Here is a 22,671-nt window from a genome sequence, read left to right on the forward strand (position 1 = left end):
GGGTCAATAAATCTAACATACAGGTACTGGTTTGTGTAATTATGCCTCCAACTCATTTCTTTTTTACACCCCTTATATTTACAAAACATGTGAAGTTATATCCAATGAAAACCATAACAAGTAAAACCATCTTAATAAAATTATTGCTGGAATATAAACTGCAAGTAAGGAATGTTGTTGCACACTCATCCACAGGCATATTTATTGAAGAAGAGGAGCAAGAAACAGCTATTGTTATTTGCTGGACCATTTGAAATAATGATTGCACATTGTGAGGTATATCTATTGGCCTACCCAATGACGGGAAAGGTGAAAGGACTTTATCCTCACCATGATATCAAAAAGTACTACGCAAAGTGAAAATTAGAATTAGTCCAGTCCCTAGTAAATATCGTATACATTAAGGAGATTTTATGTCACTGAGTTTTTAGGTGGAGGTAGCTTTAGTTAGATTTGTAAGTGTATTGATGTTTGTCTTCAGCAGAACCACAGAAGGAGAGCTGATGCTGACTGTATACATTTATGTGTATATGAATAACTTTTGTGTTTATTTCCAGAACGAATTTTAATTTTCTATGTGTTCATGTTCTAGATGAAGCATAAAGAGTAATGTAGTTCATGAGCAATAGTGTCAGTAATTATGGTTCATCCCATATTTTGAGGGGAAATGAGTCCAAGTAGCTCTGGACATTGAACTTCACACAGATCTCTGAGAAGTAGGCTAAGGCAGAATAATTTTCTGGGGATACTAGACAACAAAGAGCAGGGGTGTGCATGTGATCTTGTGGTTGGCTTTACTACAATTAGGTGGACGTTTGCTATATAACCAAATTTTCAGTGCCATGTAAAAGGTAAACTAACGGTGGCTGAGATGAGGTATGTTAGATTCGGATGCTAGCGAGAAATTATCATATATTAGTGGTTAAATGTTTGTATTACTTGAGCAAGAGACACTTCCAGTGAAGCAAGCTAAGTAATATGACACTGTACATAAGGGAATTATTTGTTGTTGTGCTCTTCAGTCCAGAGGCTGATTTGATGCAGCTCTCCATGCTACTCTATCCTGTGCAAGTTTCTTCATCTGCAAGTACCAACTGCAACCTACGTCCTTCTGAATCTGCTTAGTGTATTCATCTCTTGATCTCCCTCTACGATTTTTTCCCTCCAAAACTAAATTGGTGGTCCCTTGATGCCTCAGAACATGTCCTACCAACTGATCCCCCCTTCTACTCAAGTTGTGCCACAAATTATTCTTCTCCCCAATTCTATTCAATACCTCCTCATTAGTTATGTGATACACCCGCCTAATCTTCAGCATTCTTCTGTAGCACCTCATTTTGAATGCTTCTATTTTCTTCTCATATAAAATACACTCCTGGAAATGGAAAAAAGAACACATTGACACCGGTGTGTCAGACCCACCATACTTGCTCCGGACACTGCGAGAGGGCTGTACAAGCAATGATCACACGCACGGCACAGCGGACACACCAGGAACCGCAGTGTTGGCCGTCGAATGGCGCTAGCTGCGCAGCATTTGTGCACCGCTGCCGTCAGTGTCAGCCAGTTTGCTGTGGCATACGGACCTCCATCGCAGTCTTTAACACTGGTAGCATGCCGCGACAGCGTGGACGTGAACCGTATGTGCAGTTGACGGACTTTGAGCGAGGGCGTATAGTGGGCATGCGGGACGCCAGGTGGACGTACCGCCGAATTGCTCAACACGTGGGGCGTGAGGTCTCCACAGTACATCGATGTTGTCGCCAGTGGTCGGCGGAAGGTGCACGTGCCCGTCGACCTGGGACCAGACCGCAGCGACGCACGGATGCACGCCAAGACCGTAGGATCCTACGCAGTGCCGTAGGGGACCGCACCGCCACTTCCCAGCAAATTAGGGACACTGTTGCTCCTGGGGTATCGGCGAGGACCATTCGCAACAATCTCCATGAAGCTGGGCTACGGTCCCGCACACCGTTAGGCCATCTTCCGCTCACGCCCCAACATCGTGCAGCCCGCCTCCAGTGGTGTCGCGACAGGCGTGAATGGAGGGACGAATGGAGACGTGTCGTCTTCAGCGATGAGAGTCGCTTCTGCCTTGGTGCCAATGATGGTCGTATGTGTGTTTGGCGCCGTGAAGATGAGCGCCACAATCAGGACTGCATACGACCGAGGCACACAGGGCCAACACCCGGCATCATGGTGTGGGGAGCGATCTCCTACACTGGCCGTACACCACTGGTGATCGTCGAGGGGACACTGAATAGTGCACGGTACATCCAAACCGTCATCGAACCCATCGTTCTACCATTCCTAGACCGGCAAGGGAACTTGCTGTTCCAACAGGACAATGCACGTCCGCATGTATACCGTGCCACCCAACTTGCTCTAGAAGGTGTACGTCAACTACCCTGGCCAGCAAGATCTCCAGATCTGTCCCCCATTGAGCATGTTTGGGACTGGATGAAGCGTCGTCTCACGCGGTCTGCACGTCCAGCACGAACGCTGGTCCAACTGAGGCGCCAGGTGGAAATGGCATGGCAAGCCGTTCCACAGGACTACATCCAGCATCTCTACGATCGTCTCCATGGGAGAATAGCAGCCTGCATTGCTGCGAAAGGTTGATATACACTGTACTAGTGCCGACATTGTGCATGCTCTGTTGCCTGTGTCTATGTGCCTGTGGTTCTGTCAGTGTGATCATGTGATGTATCTGACCCCAGGAATGTGTCAATAAAGTTTCCCCTTCCTGGGACAATGAATTCACGGTGTTCTTATTTCAATTTCCAGGAGTGTAGTTATCGTCCATGTTTCACTTCCTTACACGACTACACTCCTTACAAATACTTTCAGAAAAGACTTCCTCACACTTAAATCTATACTCAATGTTAACAGATTTCTCTTCTTCAGAAACGCTTTCCTTACCATTGCCAGTCTACGTTTTATATCCTCTCTATTTCGACCGTCATCACATATTTTGCTCCCCAAATAGCAAAACTCATCTACTACTTTAAGTGTCTCATTTCCTAATCTAATTCCCTCAGCATCAACTGATTTAATTTGACTACATTTCATTATCCTTGGTTTGCTTTTGTTGAAGTTCATCTTATATCTTCCTTTCATGACACTGTCCATTCTGTTCAACTGCTCTTTCAGGTCCTATGCTGTTTCTGCCAGAATTACAATGTCATTGGCAAACCTCAAAGTTTCTATTTCTTGGATTTTAATTCCTACTTCAAATTTCTCTTTTGTTTCCTTTATTGCATGCTCAATATACAGATTTAATAACATCAGGGATAGGCTGCAATTTTGTCTCACTCCCTTCCCAACCACTGCTTCCCTTTCATGCCCCTCAACTCTTATAACTGCTATCTGGTATCTGAACAAACTGTAAATAGCCTTTCGCCCCCTGTATTTCACCTCTGCACCTTCAGAATTTGAAAGAGAGAATTCCAATCAAAATTGTTTAAAGCTTTCTCTAAGTCTACAAATGCTAAAAACGTAGGTTTACCTTTCCTTAATCTATCTTCCAAGTCATAGGGTCAGTATTGCCTCACGTGTTACAACATTCCTACAAAATCAAAACTGATCTTCCCCAAGGTCGGATTCTACCAGTTTTTCAATTCCTCTGTAAAGAATTCGTGTTAGTATTTTGCAGCCGTGACTTATTAAACTTATTGTTCAGTTATTTTCACACCTGTCAATGCCTACTTTCTTTGGCGTTGGAATTATTACATTCTTCTTGAAGTCTGAAGGTATTTTGCCTGTCTCATACAGCTTGCTCACCAGATGGAAGAGTTTTGTCACAGCTGGCTCTCCCAAGGCTATCAGTAGTTCTAATGGAATGTTGTCTACTCCCAGGGCCTTGTTTCAACTTAGGTCTTTCAGTGCTCTATCAAATTCTTCATGCAGTATCTTATCTCCCATTTCATCTTCATCTACATCCTCTTCCATTTCCATAATATTGCCCTCAAGTACATCGCCCTTGTATAGACCCTTTATGTACTCCTTTCACCTCTCTGCTTTCCCTTCTTTACTTAGCACTGGTTTTCCATCTGAGCTCTTGATATTCATACAGGTGGTTATCTTGTCTCCAAAGGTCTCTATAACTTTCCTGTAGGTAGTATCTATCTTACCCCTAGTCATATATGCCTCTACATTCTTACATTTGTCCTCTAGCCATCCCTGCTTAGCTATTTTGCGCTTCCTGTTGCTCTCTTTTTTAAGACATTTTTTTATTTCTTTTTGCCTGCTTCATTTACTGCATTTTTATATGTTCTCCTTTCATCAGTTAAATTCAGTATCTCTTCTGTTACCCAAGGATTTCTACTAGCCCTCATCTTTTTACAGACTTGATCCTTTGCTGCCTTCACTATTTCGTCTCTCAAAGCTACCCATTCTTCTTCTACGGTATTTCTGTATCTTTGACTGAAATTTCTGAATTTAAATCACTATCTTGTTGTTCAGTTTTTCAAAACTAGATATTGCAGAGAAGCTGGGTGGCGTCGTCGTTCTCGCACAGAAACTGGGCTCTGCAGGGTCTGAATGGTCTCAAATGATTACTCTCTCCCCCATGACTGCTACCGGGATGCGTAGTTGATGGATCGGGATCGAGTTGTCCCTCATGGTGGACCAGGTGGTTACAGGCTCAAATTGGTGGGATCAGGAATGGAATGTGGTGGACATGAAACAGAACGACAAGTGTGAGCCTTCTGATCCCTTACTCTGAATTTCTTCTTGGGCCTGAAATTGTTAGTACATTGGCATGCTAACATGTTTCTGCACTGGCATGTTAGATTAGGATCGAGTTTTTCTTTACTCAGAGTCCATATCTGCCCCTGCAAATGTCTTACAATTTAAAACCTGGTTCCTAAATCTGTGTCTTACTATTATATAATCTATTTGAAACTTTCCAGTGTCTCCAGGAATGTTCCATGTATACAACCTTCTTTCATGATTCTTCTTGGCTATGATTAACTTACGCTCTGTGTAAAATTCTACCAAGCGGCTTTCTCTTTCATTCCTTGGCCCCATTCCATATTCAGCTACTACTTTTTATTCTCTTCCTCTTCCTACTATTGAATTCCAGTTCCCCATGATTATTAAATTTTCATCTCCCTTAACTATCTGAATAATTTCTTTTATCACATCATACATTTCTTCAATCTCTTCATCATCTGCGGATGTAATTGGCACTTAAACTTTTACTACTGTGGTAGAGTGTCTACCTTGGCTACAATAATGCGTTTACTATGTTGTTCGTAGTAGCTTATCCGCTCCCCTATTCTCTTATTCATTATTGAACCTACTCCTGCATTACCCCTATTTTATTTTGTATTTATAACCCTGTATTCACCTGACCAGAAGTCTTGATCATCCTGCCATCGAACTTCACTAATTCGCACTATATCTAAGATTAACCTATCCATTTCCCTTTTTAAGTTTTCTAACCTACCTGCCCAATTAAGGGATCTGACGTTCCAAGCTCCGATCTGTAGAAAGCCAGTTTCCTTTCACCTGATAACGATGTCATCTTGATTAGTCCCCATCCAGAGATCCAAATGGGGGACTATTTTACTTCCAGAATATTTTACCCAAGAGGACGCCATCGTTATTTAATCATACAGAAAATCTGCATGCCCTCAGGAAAAATTGCAGCTGTAGTTTCCCCTTGCTTTCACAGCCATTCACAGTACCAGCACAGCAAGACCGTTTTGGTTAATGTTACAAGATCAGTCAATCATCCAGAATGTCACCCCTGCAACTATTGAAATGGCTGCTGCCCCTCTTCAGGAACCACACATTTGTCTGGCCTCTAAACAGATACCCCTCCATTGTGGTTGCATCTACGGTATGGCTATCCGTGTTGCTGAGGCATGCTAACCTCCCCACCAATGGCAAGGTCCATGGTTCATGTGGGGGGAGGAGGGGGGGGGGGAATATGTGACTGATTAAATTGCATATGAAGTTATTGAAATATAGGCGCAGTGTAATTGTGCATGCCCACGGACAACCTGTGACTGTTGATAGGGTACAACCAATGCTCCATAATTAGGAACTTTATGAGATTCCATATTGTGTTGAGAGTGATCCACGGTGTAAGTCGATGAAAACAGTATATAAAAACAGTGACATTAACAGAAGTGTTTGAAATATGAAAGAATGGTGAAAAGTGAACAAAGAAAAACTCAATCTGAATCTAACATGCCAGTACAGAAACATGGTAGCATGCCAATCTACTAACAGTTTCAGGGCTAAGAAGAAATTCAGAGTAAGGAGTCAGAAGGCTCAGACTTTTCATTCTGTTTCATGTCCACCACATACCATTCCTGATCCGGATGCGAGCCCATAACCACCTGGTCCACCACAAGTGACAACCCAATTCCGATCCGTTGGCTACGCATCCCAGCAGCAGTCGTGGGGGAGAGAGTCATCATTCGAGACCAGCCTGCCCTGCAGCACTCAACTTCCCTGTGAGAGCGACCAATGTCACCAAGCTTCTCTGCAATATCTAATTGTGAAAAACTGAACAAGAAGATTGTAATTTAAATTCAGAAATTTCAATCAAGGATAATAATTACAGTACCAAAATGCGAAATGGGTATTGGAAACCAGGTTGGCTGACCTTACTCCCGGTTTTCCATGGTTTCTCGTGGAGGCTTTGCCCAGATTGGGAGGTCCAAAATCTAAAAAGGCCATGGCCCTACCAATCACCTATTGTCAACAGTGTTTGGTAAATGTAGGGAACGGTACTTGATAGCAGTCATTTATGAAATTAGGCTATCAAGTGAATTTTTATGTAAAGTTAAAGTGAAGACCATTCGGTTGAGAAAGTAATGCATACAGCTAGTACAGAGTGGGTTCGCGAAACATTGTAAACAAAATTTCGCTCCCATGGGGGGAGGACAATATTGAAATAACATAACGTACAGAATACGATGCATCCGAGAGAAAACAACTGTAATTACATAGGGGAAAATTTAGGCAGAATATTTGACAGTGAAACTGCTTCAGAATACACTGCTTTCAACTTACACACTGGCCGACTGTTCATTTATACTGCTCCAGCTCCTTAGCCAACATGCACATTTTTAATCTTACCTGATAGAGAGATTGCTGTATAATATCCCTTGGCTCGTGCTAGTGGTCAGGAATCGTGAATCGATCAGCTGGTCGGTTGAACGACCTTCCTATTGTTATTAGTTCAAAGTTAATATATATCACGAGGCAGTGTGTTTCGCCTGCTCAAGGGAAATATTTATTCCTTGACTTAGCATTGCTCCATGGCAAGTAAAAAACTGTAAAAAAATTCATATGTGACTGGACTTTGTCGAGAGACAGGATAAGGAGAGGATGTGTATGAAGTGTGTTCAAGGAAACAGTCATTGTTAGCCGCCATATTGTATAATTTGTTTCTTTTTTAATTCACAAGCGATATGTAATGTTAATGTGGAGTTTAGTAACAGCCATAATACAATCTGCTGCATTTCAAAGGTAATTTCGCGCATATTTATTTTTGATCACCAGATTCTGTGATGAACTGTAGTGTACGACAAGCTTGTATAGGACTTCAAACATTTGGTGGTCGATGTTTGCTGTAGAACCTGCTTCAATAACACGGTCAAAAGCATAGAGAAAGGTTTCTCTGCTAAAACAAACCCATTTCACTTGCAGACAATCATCGAATGACCAAATGTGAATGGTAGTATCCCAATTCGAGAAGATCTTTCAGAAGTTTTCTTTCTCTTACATTTCAAGAATTTTACAGGCGACCGTCGGAGTCGGTAGCTGCTTCTACACCACGAGAGTAACATTGACAGGCGACCGTCGGAGTTGGCAGCTGCTTCTACACCACGAGAGTAACTTGTCTATGTGTAGGAAAGTACATCTACTGTGGAAATAGTCAACGTCACTCTGGAAATTGATATTGTCCTTCACAGACATACAAACAGAGACACTACACACACTAGTTCAATAACGAGTTTAATATAGCTGTGAGTCTGAACAACGTTGGTGGAAAGATTTTCACCACCAGTATTTAGTTAACAAAGAGGGGAAGTGGTGGCATAAAATTTCTGATCATCAGACTGTGGGCTACAGTTCTGTGTCAAACTGCACACATTTTTGCATCATTTCATTAAGAGAGGGTATCTGGAACTCTTGATGGTGTCAAGCTGACAGGTGGTATCGGACGCCTCCATTTACCCACCTATTTCATATGGCTAATGGTATGATAACCTCTGGTAATTAAACGCTGTCAAGAAAAGATGCAGTTACCTGTTGGAAATCAAAGTAGAAAACACGTACCCTATCTACTGCTCTCTCACTGAGTGTTTAGAAACAGCTGTTGACACAGCCCCTTGCGTTCCCATAATATCACATAGTGTGTGTTGCCAACATTGCCTCGCAAAACAAGTTAATAACTGCACTACCCCTGTTAAGACTCTAAAGCCATCACACTTTTGAGATTGTCGCAATTTTGAATTTGCCTTTCAGAAGGTGACAGCAATTTTGGAGCAACCGAAAATGTTACACAGAGATAATAAATTTATTTATAAGGTAACCTGTTTGTGTGGTAAATATAGTTACCAATACATGCAACATTCAAATACTTTCTCTTTACCATAGCTTACAACAAGGTTGCACATACTTTTATTTTCAGCTCTTTCAAACTCCCTGATTGCTCTGTATTACACACTTTACCATATACTTTTACCTTATTTTTTGAGTTACTGTAGAAGTTCAAAGAGGAAGATTAGCACAATTACTACATGACTAACATCATGATTTGTGAGCATGAATAAAATAAAATTACACAAAAATATAAAAGCAATACACAACTGTATTAAGCTCAAAAAATTACCTTTGCATGCCAAGGTACCCTTGTCCTGAATAAGATACCAACATTGCAACTTTTTTTCTTTTTACTCTCTCTTTCTCAGTGAGATGTCTTTTTACATTTGGTTGAGGATCATCTTCATCTAAAGCTCTCTTTCTAGTTTCCAGTGCCTCTGTCTTCTCCGTATCTGCTGCAATATGGTCACTCATCTTAAGAAATTGGTTCCAAATTCCTGACCTATTCCCTAGAACTGTTATAAATGTTATGATAAGTTCATAAATTAATGAAAGCTGTTATTATATAGATTCAGAGCATACTATAATCAATTAGTAATATTTTGTAAAGTTCAGTGCACAAATTCAAAGTGCAAAAGCTGAGACTCATTAGGCCAGAAGATGGTTTGAAGACAAAAAATTCTCTTTCTGTGTCAAACCACTGTGTGCACAATATTTGACATGAGTGAATCCTAAACTTAGTACTTTGAGGTAAGGCACAAGTGGTCAGAAATACTTGTTTCAGTCACCACAATACGAACATATGAAAAAACATTTGTAAACTGCTTGAGTTGTTACAAACAATGATGTTGATGGAACTCGCTTCCTAGATTATACGCAATCATTTGCAAGCTACTTCTGTATTGCATAAGCCACTGTATGTTATGTGGCATATGGTATACAATGCAGCAGAACTGTTTTGCACCCTTTCCCTCATCATCTACAGATGGCTTGTGAAGAGAAAGACTGTTGACAGTCCCAAATTTCTCTAATTTTACCACCGTGGTCATTACGTTATGTGCATGTCAAAGGAAGTAATACATTTTGTTTTGGAATGTAGGCTCTTAAAAGTCTTGAGTATGGCTCTCCATTGGTACAATGCGCTTCACACTATGTCTACCATTGCAGTTTGCTAGGCATTTCACTGACATTTTCACACTTCTTTGAAATTTTTACACTAGGTTTGTAATCGGTTAGGATTAGCACCATTAAACACTACTCAAGGATTTGTGGAGCAAAAGTTTTGTAAGGCACCTTCAAATAAATCTAAGTATTAGATTAGATTGGATTCAGTTCTCATTCCACAGACCCAAAAAATGAGATGATTCTCGTGGATGTGAAAAATTTCAGATAGTATAACATAAAAAATGTAAAACATTTGAATATAATACTTACTACCCTGATCATTTGTCAAGAGATTGTCAAAATAGGTGAATACATTACAGTAAACTGGAACTGCTAATATTTACAGAATTAGTATGCTGTCAGAATGAAATATTGTTATGCACTTTTAATACATTTATCAAACACAAAATAACTAAACTTGACTGTTGTGGCCCAGTGCTGTCAAAACTTGAAATCTAACAGACATTTTCACTTAAACTGGTCTAACAATCCCTGCTAAGATATTCATCTGTAGAGTAGGAGGAGTTGCCTATCAAAAAGTCTTTCACACTCTGTTTAAATTATGATTTATCTGAAACCAAGTTTTTAATGGTTGTTGGCAATTTGTTGAAAATGCATGTTCCTGAATATTGGACCTGTTTTCAGATCAATATAAGTGATTTTAGGCCTTTGCATACATTGTTCTTATTCCTACTATTGATACAATGTATTGAAATATTGATTGGAAATAGAGATATATTACTTGCAACAAATTTCATTAAGGAATAAATATACTGAGAAGCAGTGGTTAGAATACAAAGTTCCTTGAACAGGGGTCTCCATGATGTTCTTGAATTTACACCACAAATGATTCTTATTGCACGCTAAAAACTTTTGCTCAGATTGATGAGTTAGTGCAGAATATGATCCTGTATGACATAATAAAATGTAAGTTAGCAAAGTATGAAAATTTTTTATATTTATACATCCTACATCTGACATCATTCCCACTGCAATTACAGACTTGGTTAGGAACTTAAACAATTATGTGGCATGTCCTTCCCAATTGAATTTAACACTGTCAACCAATTTGATCTGCATGCCTTCATATGTTATGCACATGCTGGAAGGAAATCTCTTATATGTTCTGAACTGTATATAGAGGGTCTTCTCAAAGTTTAATGGCAATGAATTAGCTTTAAACCATTTATTAATGTCAGTGAAAAATTGAGTAGCAGCTATTTCTAAATCTGAACTTTACTTGCTACTTATTGCAAAGTTTGGATCATCTGCAAGAAAAAAAAACTCAGCATCTAGTAATGTAACAGACGTGAGGTCATTAATGTCAACACAAAAAAAGCAACGGACGCAAGATGGAATCTTGAAGAATGCAATACGTAATTAATTCACAATCTGATGAAGACTGACTGCTTACTGCACAGATATTTCGCAAAAACACCATTTCTGTCTTCCGCATACCTATATTCATGAAGTCATTACACCTTAAATCATTCCAGAAACATACTCCTAAGATATCTGCTTCTTGTACTGTAATTGTGAGTTCAACTAGAAGTACGGGGCATATGTCAATATGAGTTTGGAATAAAATACAGAACAACTTTCCCGTTGACATTATTTCAAAATAAGGTTGTTCACATAAATTTCCTACGCGTAAGATGAGACTTGAAACAAAAAAAATAGTAAAAATTTGCAGCTCAAACGATTACCGAAAGTTAGACAATAGACTATACAATGTGCGGTCGACGAAATACTCTGGCGGTGGCTTTCAATACAGTACACTGACCTGAGGAAACAATGTGCAAGTGGAACTGTATAGAATAAAATTTAACCCAGGCAAGAAACGAGGATCCAAATCAGAGCCCGAAAAATAATTTTTGTTTCTCCTTGCAAGGCTTCGTAACTGAAAGAAAATAGAATGAAATTTGTTTTTGGAAAGTTTCGGCTTTGCACAAGCACAACTGTGCTTGCTCAAGGTGGAACCTGTCAAAAACAAATTTTATTTGCAGGCATATACGGCCAAAAGCGGGTGCTTCAATCTCACAATGACAAAATAAATGATTTTTAACATTTGTTTATAAGCCTACACAAAAATCTGTGACAGGGATGCTCAATGTGAAGCATATTCCTTACATAAACTTGAAAAGACACTGTAGTACTTATGAGAAGCATAAATCATACGTAACATGTGGGTAAATACACAAACACAACACACCACACACACCAAATTGCTTGTCAACAAATGCTAACTATCGACATCTCGCTGATGATCGATAGCCATTCTCTCGATAGTTTCTTATGCCATAGATCACATTCGTGATAAACCAGTCGATATATGTTCTAGCAAGGACGTTAAAATAAAGGGAGAAGATGTTGTAGAGACTTGCTGTTAGGCCCGTAAACGAGCAAACTGGTTTGTCAAACACTCTACTGCGTAGCTGCAGATTTGACAAACTATCCTCAACACGTACAAACAAAGTTTGTCGGTTTAACCTCACTCTGTAGCAGACGCTGTTCGTTTTTGTGAGTATTTTGGCTGTAGTGATAGTGGCCAAAAATGCTGATGAAGCATTTCTAACATTGACTCTGGCACTGTGTTTATGGGAAAAAAAAGAAAATCAGACGCTGTTCCAACGACTAGTTTACAAAGAGAAGTAAATGTAGACATGAAAACCTGCTACTGGAAATGTTACACGCCAAACTTGATGATTACACCTTTATGTGGCTGGACTGTGAAACCTTTAATAACTTATTTAGAGTTACTTCGCCATCACTTTAAAATAGAATACACAATTGTAGAAAACTATTTCTTCTCTGCTTGGTTCTCTAACGGCAGTTCGTTAAATACCACGACGTGGGAATGCGAGGGCTGTTCGGAAAGCAAAGCCAATGAAGCTTTGCACAGATGTTCTGATCGCACAGTGAGCGCGTAAAGATGCGTAGAATGCCATGTAGCCCACGTAACATAACTGTCATGCGTTTGCTTCATGACAATTCTCGGCTGCGCACTATAGAGGCAAAGGAGATGCTATTACTGCATTTTCGGTGGGTAGAGTTTGATCACACGATACAGCGCGTAATATCTTCCCCTTGAGTTTCATCTCTGCTCACATCAACCGCTGGCACAGTGTCTCCAGACTGGGAGTCTTTTACGCAAATTTGGGGAAAAACAATTTGTTTTTAGGTAATTTTTGGAGAAACGAAAATTTTGGCAAAATTTGGGAAGTGGGGAAATTGGGAAGTATTTTTTTCTGTGTAGCCATACTACCATACCACTCCACTACATCTCTTATGTTTTAGTTGAAATAACACATATTTAGTTTTATTGATATGCTCCCTCTCACTCTCTCTCCTCTCTCTCTATCTCTCTCTCCAAATCAGTCGATAAATCTTTCATTTTTTCGTCTCTGGTGTTTGGTGTTAGCTTCATATTGATGGCTGCAAGATATAGATACAAGTGTAGCACATATCAATGTCATGGGATGTTCAAAAACTGCTAGTCGAAGCTACCAGCCCATACAATTAATGATACAAATTTTTATGTCTCCCTTAAGAAACTAAAGAGAGATTGATGATTATGATTTACAGCTTTGTCGGTGTGACATTTGACAAGTGGTTGTCATTTCTCCAAACATAAGTATAATTCAGACTCTTCATTGTAGCACAGTCCGTCCATTTCTGGCTCTTTCTTGCATTCGCCAAAGAAGAATACAATTACCGATATATTCGGTTTTAGATGTACACGGTAGAGATTTTTTGAGTGTTTTGTTTATTGTTGTGTTCGCTGATGCTGTGATTTCTAGGATATATTAATTGAAACAGAGGCTGTAGATATCTATTACCTAAACTATTTACCATGGGGAGATATCGTCCTGCATGGAAAGCTGAACAATAATTTTTTGGTAAGTTTCTGAATTTCTAAGGTTTGTACATACTTCACTTAATGCAAACTAGACCATCAGTCCTGTATCAACAGCTAAATAAACGATTTTCATTTTATTTTTAGAATTAGTGCAACTGTGACGAATCACCCTGTAGGAAATCATATCATTCTGATACTGCTTATTGAGTGAGATCAGTGAGTACTTCATAGGCTGCTGAAGTGTGGAAGGTTGGTTTCTGGTTACTGGTTCGTGTTTTATTTCATACTCAGTTGGCTCTGTGGCTTTTCATGTTGTTTTGTATGCCATTAAGATAAGAAGTAACTATGTATTAATTGCAACTCTATTGCTGGCGTTATGTGCTTATTTTTGTTTTGGTGGAATAATCTGATTCGCTCTCCAAAGGCTCTGTGGACGCTAGAGCCAGATGATGCTGTCCAGTGGACCAAACCACTCACCAAGGGCCGACTGAAACACATAATTCTTTTCACCCTCGTTGGTCAGAAATGAGCAGAGCAGTGCTGCCTTTTGTTGAGTCTGTGGTCCAGATTTTTGTGTTATCGTTTGGGGGCACTTTCTGCTTCCCTGGTGTTGCCTTTAGGTTGTCCCAAGATACAAGTGGCATTTTTTCACGAAATTGAACACCCATTACCTCTAAATTTTAGCTGTTTGACCTTAGTAACTCACATAATAAATGTTATTGCGATTTAATTATGGTAACATGTGCTGACTCAATGCCGAACATGAGACATGAAAATTTGTACTGAGTACAAGGATTCTAGAATTTAATGTTTATTGGATAACTGAAATATCAATATGCCCAATGTGCCAATTTCTTACTGTAATAAATATTATTTTTTAAATTCTCTTTTCTTAGTTGGCTTTCTATGGTCAGTAAATATATTCCAGTGCTATTGCATGTAATGAAACAAAAATTGTTCTTGTTGTTCCTCAACCATGTTTAAATGATCAAAATTTTGTACAGGGCTTAATTTCAGCGAGCACCTCCCTGGAAATTTATATTGCAAGGGATGGAACCAGCCCACAGAGGAGATTTAAAATAGTGCACTTATACCAAATCGCAATGTAACTGTAATTTAACACTTTGCCAGCATTTATGAATGTGACAATGGGCGACCAATGTAATGTGATGAAGTATCTCCAATGTTGTTCATCGCAAAGTGTTTTATTAATTAATACTGGACACAAGTTCACCAAGCAACTACAAGGCAACCGGTTGAACGTTGCGACTGGCAGCAGTTGGAAACATGTTCTCATAGTCATCAAAACTACTGACTTGGGCTGATATGTTGAGCAGAATTAGGGAGCATCATGAGACTGCTATGGGGACAGGTGGTAGCACCTGTTGTTTATGTTAAATCTTTTTTGATTTGATTATAAGAAATTATGTTTTAAGGACATGAAATTCAGAACAGTCTTCTGTAAAATAAAAGAAAGTAAACCAAAAACAAAAATATTTCTCATTGTAAGTTTTTCAAAAGTTTTCAACACTAAAAAATTGTGACTTTTATGTGTGAGTGGGGCAGGGAGGGGGGGAGGGAGTTGAGTGGTTGAAGAGGTGCGTTTGGGACGACTGTCATCTAAAATTTTAAAATTAAGCACTGGTCTTGCATCAACTTGACTGTTCTTTAGCTGTATCGTTCACTGCCCTCAGTGTTGAAACCTTATTTTTGGCTACTTGAAAAAAGCGTTATTTTGCCACATAGTAAACCATCAGTGGATAAAAAGTGTTATCAGTTCTAACATGATCGAATAATGACTTGCTTCTGACTTGAATGAATTTCTAGGGGCATTTTTCAAAAATGAAAAAGAGAAAGTCACATAAAATGACATTCTAAATGAAAACTAAGAAGACAACTTCTATATTCAATTATTTAACTTACAGCAGAATGGAACTCAAAAGTTCTTCCTTCGATGGGATGTAATGTTTACCATGTGCAGATAAATTCTCTTTTGTCAAATTTTGGTTCTCTTACACTTTATTTATTGATTCATATCATTGTCAAACAGAGATAAAAGAGAAAATTTATCACTCAGATACCATAAATACTGGCCTTTCTTCTGTAAAGCTCCTTGTGTGATGCTTTTATCAATTTTTACATATGTCTACCATTGACTTCGGAAAGCAGAACCCTTGAAATGTTGTGTTTACTGTTGAAATAGATTGAATCCATGGCTTGACATAGCATGTAACAATGAACAGGCAGATGTTTAATGGTGTTACTGCCTTATCCTTGCTCATAATTTAGTATTGACCACAAACTAATGACATTTTACAGAATAAATAGCTGTCACCTATTATAGAACTTTGTCTATTGCAGCTGGAGGTCGAATCTTAAATTTTCTGTGTATCTCCATTTAAAAATATCACAGAAATACAATGCAAGCTTTTCTTTATTGGACTATACGTGTATTTTATGTTCATTGTTACTTTCCCAGTTATCTCAGAACTGTTTGAAGAGTGCAATATCAGGATTTGTTGCCACTTGACTGAGTTTCCTTCAAACACAGTTTTTAACAACAATTCATACACGTTATGGCGGCAAGCAAAAATAACCAAATCTGTGTTGAATTTTTGTTGAAGAAACACATGGGTACAACTGATTAATCGATATGACTTATATTTGAAGCTCTAGTATCACAGCAAAGAATTTGCACTTTGTTTTTGAGAAGTCAGTCTACAACTGTGTTACAAACAGCTTGTGCCTGTTGGTATCCTGAAGAGCTTTCCAGCCTTGGCACAGCAATAAGATTTTTTTAGCCAAATATGAAGTAACTATTGGAAGAAATTCTTCTTTTGATTTTAGATTATGTAAAGCAGGTAACAGTATGCCATCCTAGTGAACAGTAACATCATCTAGTACCTTGTTTTGACAATCACCGTTTATGGCTTCCACATGCTCCCTCCGCTATTCTGCACGAATTCTCTGAATCGAGAACTTACTTGTACGAAATTCATCATTATTACATCCAAGCATCTAAGTGTAGCTTCAATCATAAACATTGAATCTTTCATATAAGTATGAAATAGTGAGTGTTTATGCACCTGTCTACTGCTACTTAATTCTAGACTAATAAAATTTATCTACATGGTTGTTTTACAGGTTCCGAGATCTACGTTCTCGAACAGATTGGAAAATCTGACTGCAAATGCATATCAATTTTACTAGAATCAGAAGATAAGTCTTTTGTAACGGTTCATAAGATGATGTTGCAGGAGTTAGTTTGGAAAACTATTTAGCACATCATTTTACTTAATGGTTCTGAGCATCCACTCTCTTCTTTATTGGCCAGATTTTTGTCCACTCGATCTAAGTTAGCAGACCGACTTGTCTTCATTAATTGAAGTGTATTGATGTGTGCAGTATCAAACAAATTACTTGAGTTGTTGACAAACTCTTGACGGCACTGCTCAAAAGTGTATTGGTTCTTTTGTTGCATTTTTTTTTGTAACTCCCTCCAAGCATCACACAACTAGACAAGCATATGATAGGCATACAGTGAGATTTGCAGTTCTATTGACAGCTAAGTCGCTTCACTGATATGATAAAATAAAACTGCCAATACTTGTTATTAGAGAGCAATTTTGAGCCTTTTACTTGATGTTTTATGCCACTTATTAAAACATACAGTTTTTAGAACTACTATGTACAGAATATTAACTTTCAGATGGCAGACCACTTCCTAGTCCTGAATCGGCAGAAGTCGGTAAAAGTTGGACGGCATCGGCGGATGTCACTCGTTTTGGCTGCAGCCAACATTAGTTAGCTGACAGTAATGTTGGAGGTAGCCAGTGTTGTCTGCTGTGTTACTTTGTTGCAATTCAATGTATTTAGTACTGTTTTCCTTCCTTGTGATAAATGTACATGATTGCTACAGTTAGAATGTTTATTAAACATGTCAATACATATGACGATTTCAGGTCTGTTTACAAACGTTTTAGCTATTTTTTTATTTCCATGCATGACTTCTGCTTTTGTGGAACCATGTAGCATAGTTTACGGTGGCACCACTGCAAGGGCAGCTTACAGTTAAATCGCTGTAATTCCACTGACATGTTCACCAATTGACCACAAACCATTTACTGAGAACGTTAAATATGTTTACCAACAAGTCAGTGCAATATTGCGCGTTCACCTCACATGTATCCAGTACAAGTCGACTCAGGTTACTGTGGTCCTATGTTTACAAAATTTTATTTGCAATTGTTTTTCACTTTGTATAAATTAATTAATAGGATATGGGTTCAACAAAAACTTTTTGTGGTGCCTTAGTGACCATTAAATAAAAGTTGTCTGTTCCTGGTAATTACTATAAAGTCAGTTTAAATATTTGTTACAGGGTGGCTCATATGTTCAAAAGGCGATGGAACCAAAGCAAATAGTGCAAGTACAAGCACATAAAAAAGGTTTGTCTAACCTTACAAACTGTAAGAATCATTTACAGGCCTGCATATACTAAGCGAAAGAAAATTTGCATAGCTGAAAGTGGTGGCATTAATTGTGGAGCATTGCTCAGTATTAACAGTAGACCATCTAGAAGATCTGTTGCCAGCTTTGGACAAGTCATCTACTGTTCTCAGTAGAATGAAATTACATCACACTAAATGTATATGGCTTATTAATAATGTGTTTTCACCATGGTTGCTTGAGGATCTCGATGAAGACATTGACAACAACCCTTATTCGATGATAATAGATGAGAGTACATCTACTGGCAACAAGAAAAAGTTGTGCATCTTAGTGTTATTTTAATCAAAACACGAAGAGATAACAACAACATTTTATAGTCTGTTGGAAATAGAAGGTGGTGGTGCTGGTTCTTTAGCTAATGTGTTAAAAAAGCAGATAGCTATGGCCTTGATTTAAATAAATTAATAGGTTAGGTGTGGACAGAGCTAATGTAGTGACAGAAGAGCATAGTTCATTTTCTTTGAAAAGGATCTCTGCCCCATCATACTACTGTCATTTGTGTGTAACACTCATTGCATCTTGCCACAGAATACTCCTGCAAAGTAATACCTTCACATTTAAAATACATCATTAGAGAAGTTTACAATTGGCTTTTGTGCGGTACTAAGAGCAAACTTAATATTCTCTGGAGCATGAAACATTGGCCAGAAAGGAACTGCTGAGAATAGACAAGTTGTCAAGGATGTGCTGGCTGGCTTACATAGGAGCTATTACCAAAATTTTATACCAATGGGATGATTTAAAGCTTATAACCGCTCTTTTAATTGAGAACAATATTATCAGCCTTACTCTCATATAACTAAGAGGTGATCAATAATATCGGAAATAATCAATAGCATTGAAAAAGTTTTAATTAAATTTATTGATATATAATCTGTAATCAGAACAACACCTGCAGAAAAGCAGCGCCTCAGGGAAATCAAAGAGGGTTCAACGCAGTTACTTTTGTTTCTGAATTCTACTATATAAACTATGTGCGAGAATTGTTAGTTCTCTTATTTTGTTTTCTGGGCTCTGAATAAGCTGAAGTAGCTGTGGCATGTGATATATCGGGCATTTCCGTGTCATATGCTACAGAAGGGATCAGGGCACATCCATTAAACTGCAAGAAAAATGACTATAGTTAATATATATGAGACAGATTTAAGCTGAAACTTATACTGCGGTCTAGGTAGTCTTCGCCATAAGGTCACGGACTAAGAATATCTGAGGAATTGTCTGCATAACAGAAAGTAGTGCTCAGTATTAAACTCTATTACATGTCGAATAACTAATAATGGGATGTGTGGGCTATACGAAGGGACCTTAAATTGAATGTAAGAAGGAATTGGACTCTTAGCGTGGTGAAAATAAAAGCATACTAAGTTTGAATGACTGTATCGAAGTATACTAATGGATCATAGTCCTTGCTATAATAACTTTGAGTAACGAACAATAAAAATCACGGACATTTTAGTTGCCATAATTGCTGAGAGTAATTGTAGGATCAACTCTTCTTTTCTATATACAAAACGTAATCATGCACGACCATACGATTAGTATTAAATGTTGGCAATAAAAAACTAATGAGATATCCAAAATAGCATGTGTATTAGTCAATGGTAATCATAGGCAAGCTGCACACTGTAGCTCTGGATGAAGGAAGGTTCGATTATGAAATATTATGAATCGTAAATTGTGCCTTAAAAGCTATTTAACATTTCATTTTCAATCGCACAGAAATAACACAAAATCATAAACAGTTCGGATAAGTAGCAATGTCGGAAATAGGAAGTTGAAATAGTACAAACATCCAAAGACATTATTAACTATATTGTTTAGGGCAATGCACCAACAAATGAAGGGTGATCAACTGTCCTAAATGTCAACATTAACTATTATTATGAAAACCCGAAATTTAGTTGCAATTACAGTGAAGATGTTTGTGGCTGCTCCATCTGATGTGTAGATATAACAAAAAGTTGGACATATACAGTAGATAACAACATCAATATCTTACATCAGAGAAGTTGACGACAGAAGATCGATGGAGGGCAGCTACAGCTGGAGCCCAACGAGTGACACAAAAAAAGGTATGCAAACAGTTATTACGTAATAAACAGTGGTGAAATATAATTGTTGTGATTTTGTAATGAATAGTGACTGCAAACTTCCAATTATATGTGTCATATTCTTCACTACCACAATCCACGATACACGCGTGACGACACAAGGTGAGTGCGGACAGAAAATTGCATCTGCGAGTGCGACCGACAACGATGAACCTACCTCCGGGAACTACAAGACGTCAGTAGCTGTACAGAATTCAGGAAAAAATTGACTTGTGTTCTTTCGAGAACAGTTACTGTCTTCATATATACAGTTAAAGGCTACCCAGCCATTGACCTTCGTCTGTGCGAATGTGCACAGGTTGCCCAAACTCTTACGAGAATCACCAAAGCACGCGCGAGTAATGAGTGGATGGGCAAATGTCTATAAGGTACATTACATATGTAGAATTGTGGACAGTTGGAAATGTGAGTCTCACGGGAAGCGTGCAAGGGATAAATCCCTGCAGTCGCACTATTCATCTGTGTCCTCGGTGGCTCAGATGGACAGAGCGTCTGCCATGTAAGCAGGAGATCCCAGGTTCGAGTCCCAGTCGGGGCGCACATTTTCAGCTGTCCACATCGAGGTATATCAACAACACCTGTCGGCAGCTGAGATTTTCAGTTAGTCATCATTTAAAAATGGTTCAAATGGCTCTGAGCACTATGGGACATAACATCTGAGGTCATCAGTCCCCTAGAACTTAGAACTACTTAAACCTAACCAACCTAAGGACATCACACACATCCATGCCCAAAGCAGGATTCGAACCTGCGACCGCAGCAGTCGCGCGGGTCCGGACTGAAGCGCCTAGAACCCCTCGGCCACCGAGGCCGGCCCTCTGCCAAAAGCAGCAAACAATTGCGCTGTAGTCCCTATCAAATGCTTCGTGTACCACAGTTTGCTCTGTGTTGTGGACTTCCTGCTTTTTTTTCTTATCTCGAAATGAATGGAGAGACTAATTATGCTCCATAAATTGATACGAATGCGACTCACAACAATAAAATGAATTACCAATCCCTATGACTGTTATGTCAATTATGCTTTCGTGGAAACACTGAACACGGACCTATGATGGCTGGGCTTATACTCCCCCACCACTCCTCGCCCGTCGGACAGTCTAAAGCCGGCATACTACAGTTGCATGTGTGAACTACCAGTTTTTAGTGGCGTAACTTCAGAAGCACAAAATTTGTTGGATGTACTTTGTTGCGTCACTTTCCTTCCACAACTGCTCCCTGGTGGCAGTAGTTCGAAACACGAGCACTCTGTCACAGTTACTATGGAGTAATTGCTGCTTGTACTCCATTCAATTTCATTGTGTTTCCATTTTATTAACGAAAAAATCGAAAAAAAGGTTGGCAGGTACATTCTCGCAGTTTTGGAACTCCAAGAACAGCAATCGATGTTTGATTTTCTGCAGCAGTGTGTGTGTGTATGTGTGTGTGTGTGTGTGTGTGTGTGTGTGTGTGCGCGCAATATTTGCAAACCAATGACGTATCCCACATAAACTAAAAATTAGGTTTTCAAAATGCCTGTATCAATGAATACAATAAGATTCTAAAATCCTGCGTGCTTGCGGACGGTATTTACATGTTAGCTGTTGGTTAGTTTGCTGTTGCAGACAGCATCTTCGTCTCCGAGTGTTATTTCTTTTATAAATGTGTTGGTGGTCCCTGATTTATCCCTGCGCGAAATTTATTTTCTGATCCAACATTTGGGTTTCATCTACCTTGTATTTAACTCTTGTCATAGCCCTAATGCCGTAAACTGCGCTATAACATTCACACCCACCCATATGATTTCAATTGGCACCATATTGAAAGCTGTGCAACTACGTAGAATTTGTGGCGTTCTGTGTGAAGAGTAGCTTCCGATGCCATTACAGAAAGCCACAAGGTGGTGCCACTTCAGTAGCTTGTGTGGACCTGGCTGGAGTTCTCATTTGTTTACGGCTGCGAAGTGGCTTTTCCAGAGGAATATATTTATTTACTTATTCTCCTTTGTTCGGTGTCTTTAACAAAGAGTGAGTGTAATTGTGTGGTCCAATATTCAAAAATTGTTAAACGATGTTTTACTTGGAATCTGTCATTCAAAGAGATTTAAATATGCACTTTGGTTTTTTACTTTTGAGTTATTTAACTATTTTAGAAAATTATTTCAAAATTGGTTTTACTTTTATGTAACTCGAAACTGAGCAGTAAAATCACAAAACATAATGGACTGATTTCCTTCCAAGAATATTACCTGAAAATGAAAATATAACAGTATTATAATTATCCTGGCGTATTTGTACCTTAAGAGCATGGACTCAAATACTGGAATTTTTGTGGACCCACACAACACTCTAAGAATACTCCTCTTACCATCGTATTCAGGCTGTGGTTGTCGAATCCTGGCTACCGGCGTAAGCTGAAAAGTAAAATCTAAAAAGTAATTTGGCTCTCCGCTGCGGCTCTTTGCTGTGAAAAAATGTT

At 38.9% G+C, this 22,671-nt stretch overlaps 1 protein-coding gene across 2 annotated transcripts in view; it reads right to left on the minus strand.

Moving 5' to 3' along the window:
* LOC126469679 (pseudouridylate synthase 1 homolog) overlaps positions 1–12,010 on the minus strand; it is a 120,516-nt gene extending 108,506 nt beyond the window's left edge. The window contains exons 1-2 of one of the 2 annotated variants that reach the window (XM_050096834.1): positions 11,866–12,010; positions 8,861–9,086 (exon numbers count right to left, since the gene is read on the minus strand). In XM_050096834.1, the coding sequence (XP_049952791.1) occupies positions 8,861–9,086; positions 11,866–11,920 (281 nt within the window). In that variant the 5' untranslated portion in view covers positions 11,921–12,010. Of the gene's footprint in view, positions 1–8,860; positions 9,087–11,518; positions 11,699–11,865 lie in introns of those variants that run through there. The other variant, XM_050096842.1, reaches the window with a different exon arrangement.
* Positions 12,011–22,671: the final 10,661 nt, after the last annotated feature.

This window comes from Schistocerca serialis, chromosome 1 (genome assembly GCF_023864345.2).
Source record: "Schistocerca serialis cubense isolate TAMUIC-IGC-003099 chromosome 1, iqSchSeri2.2, whole genome shotgun sequence".
Classification (NCBI taxonomy): Eukaryota; Metazoa; Arthropoda; class Insecta; order Orthoptera; family Acrididae; genus Schistocerca; species Schistocerca serialis.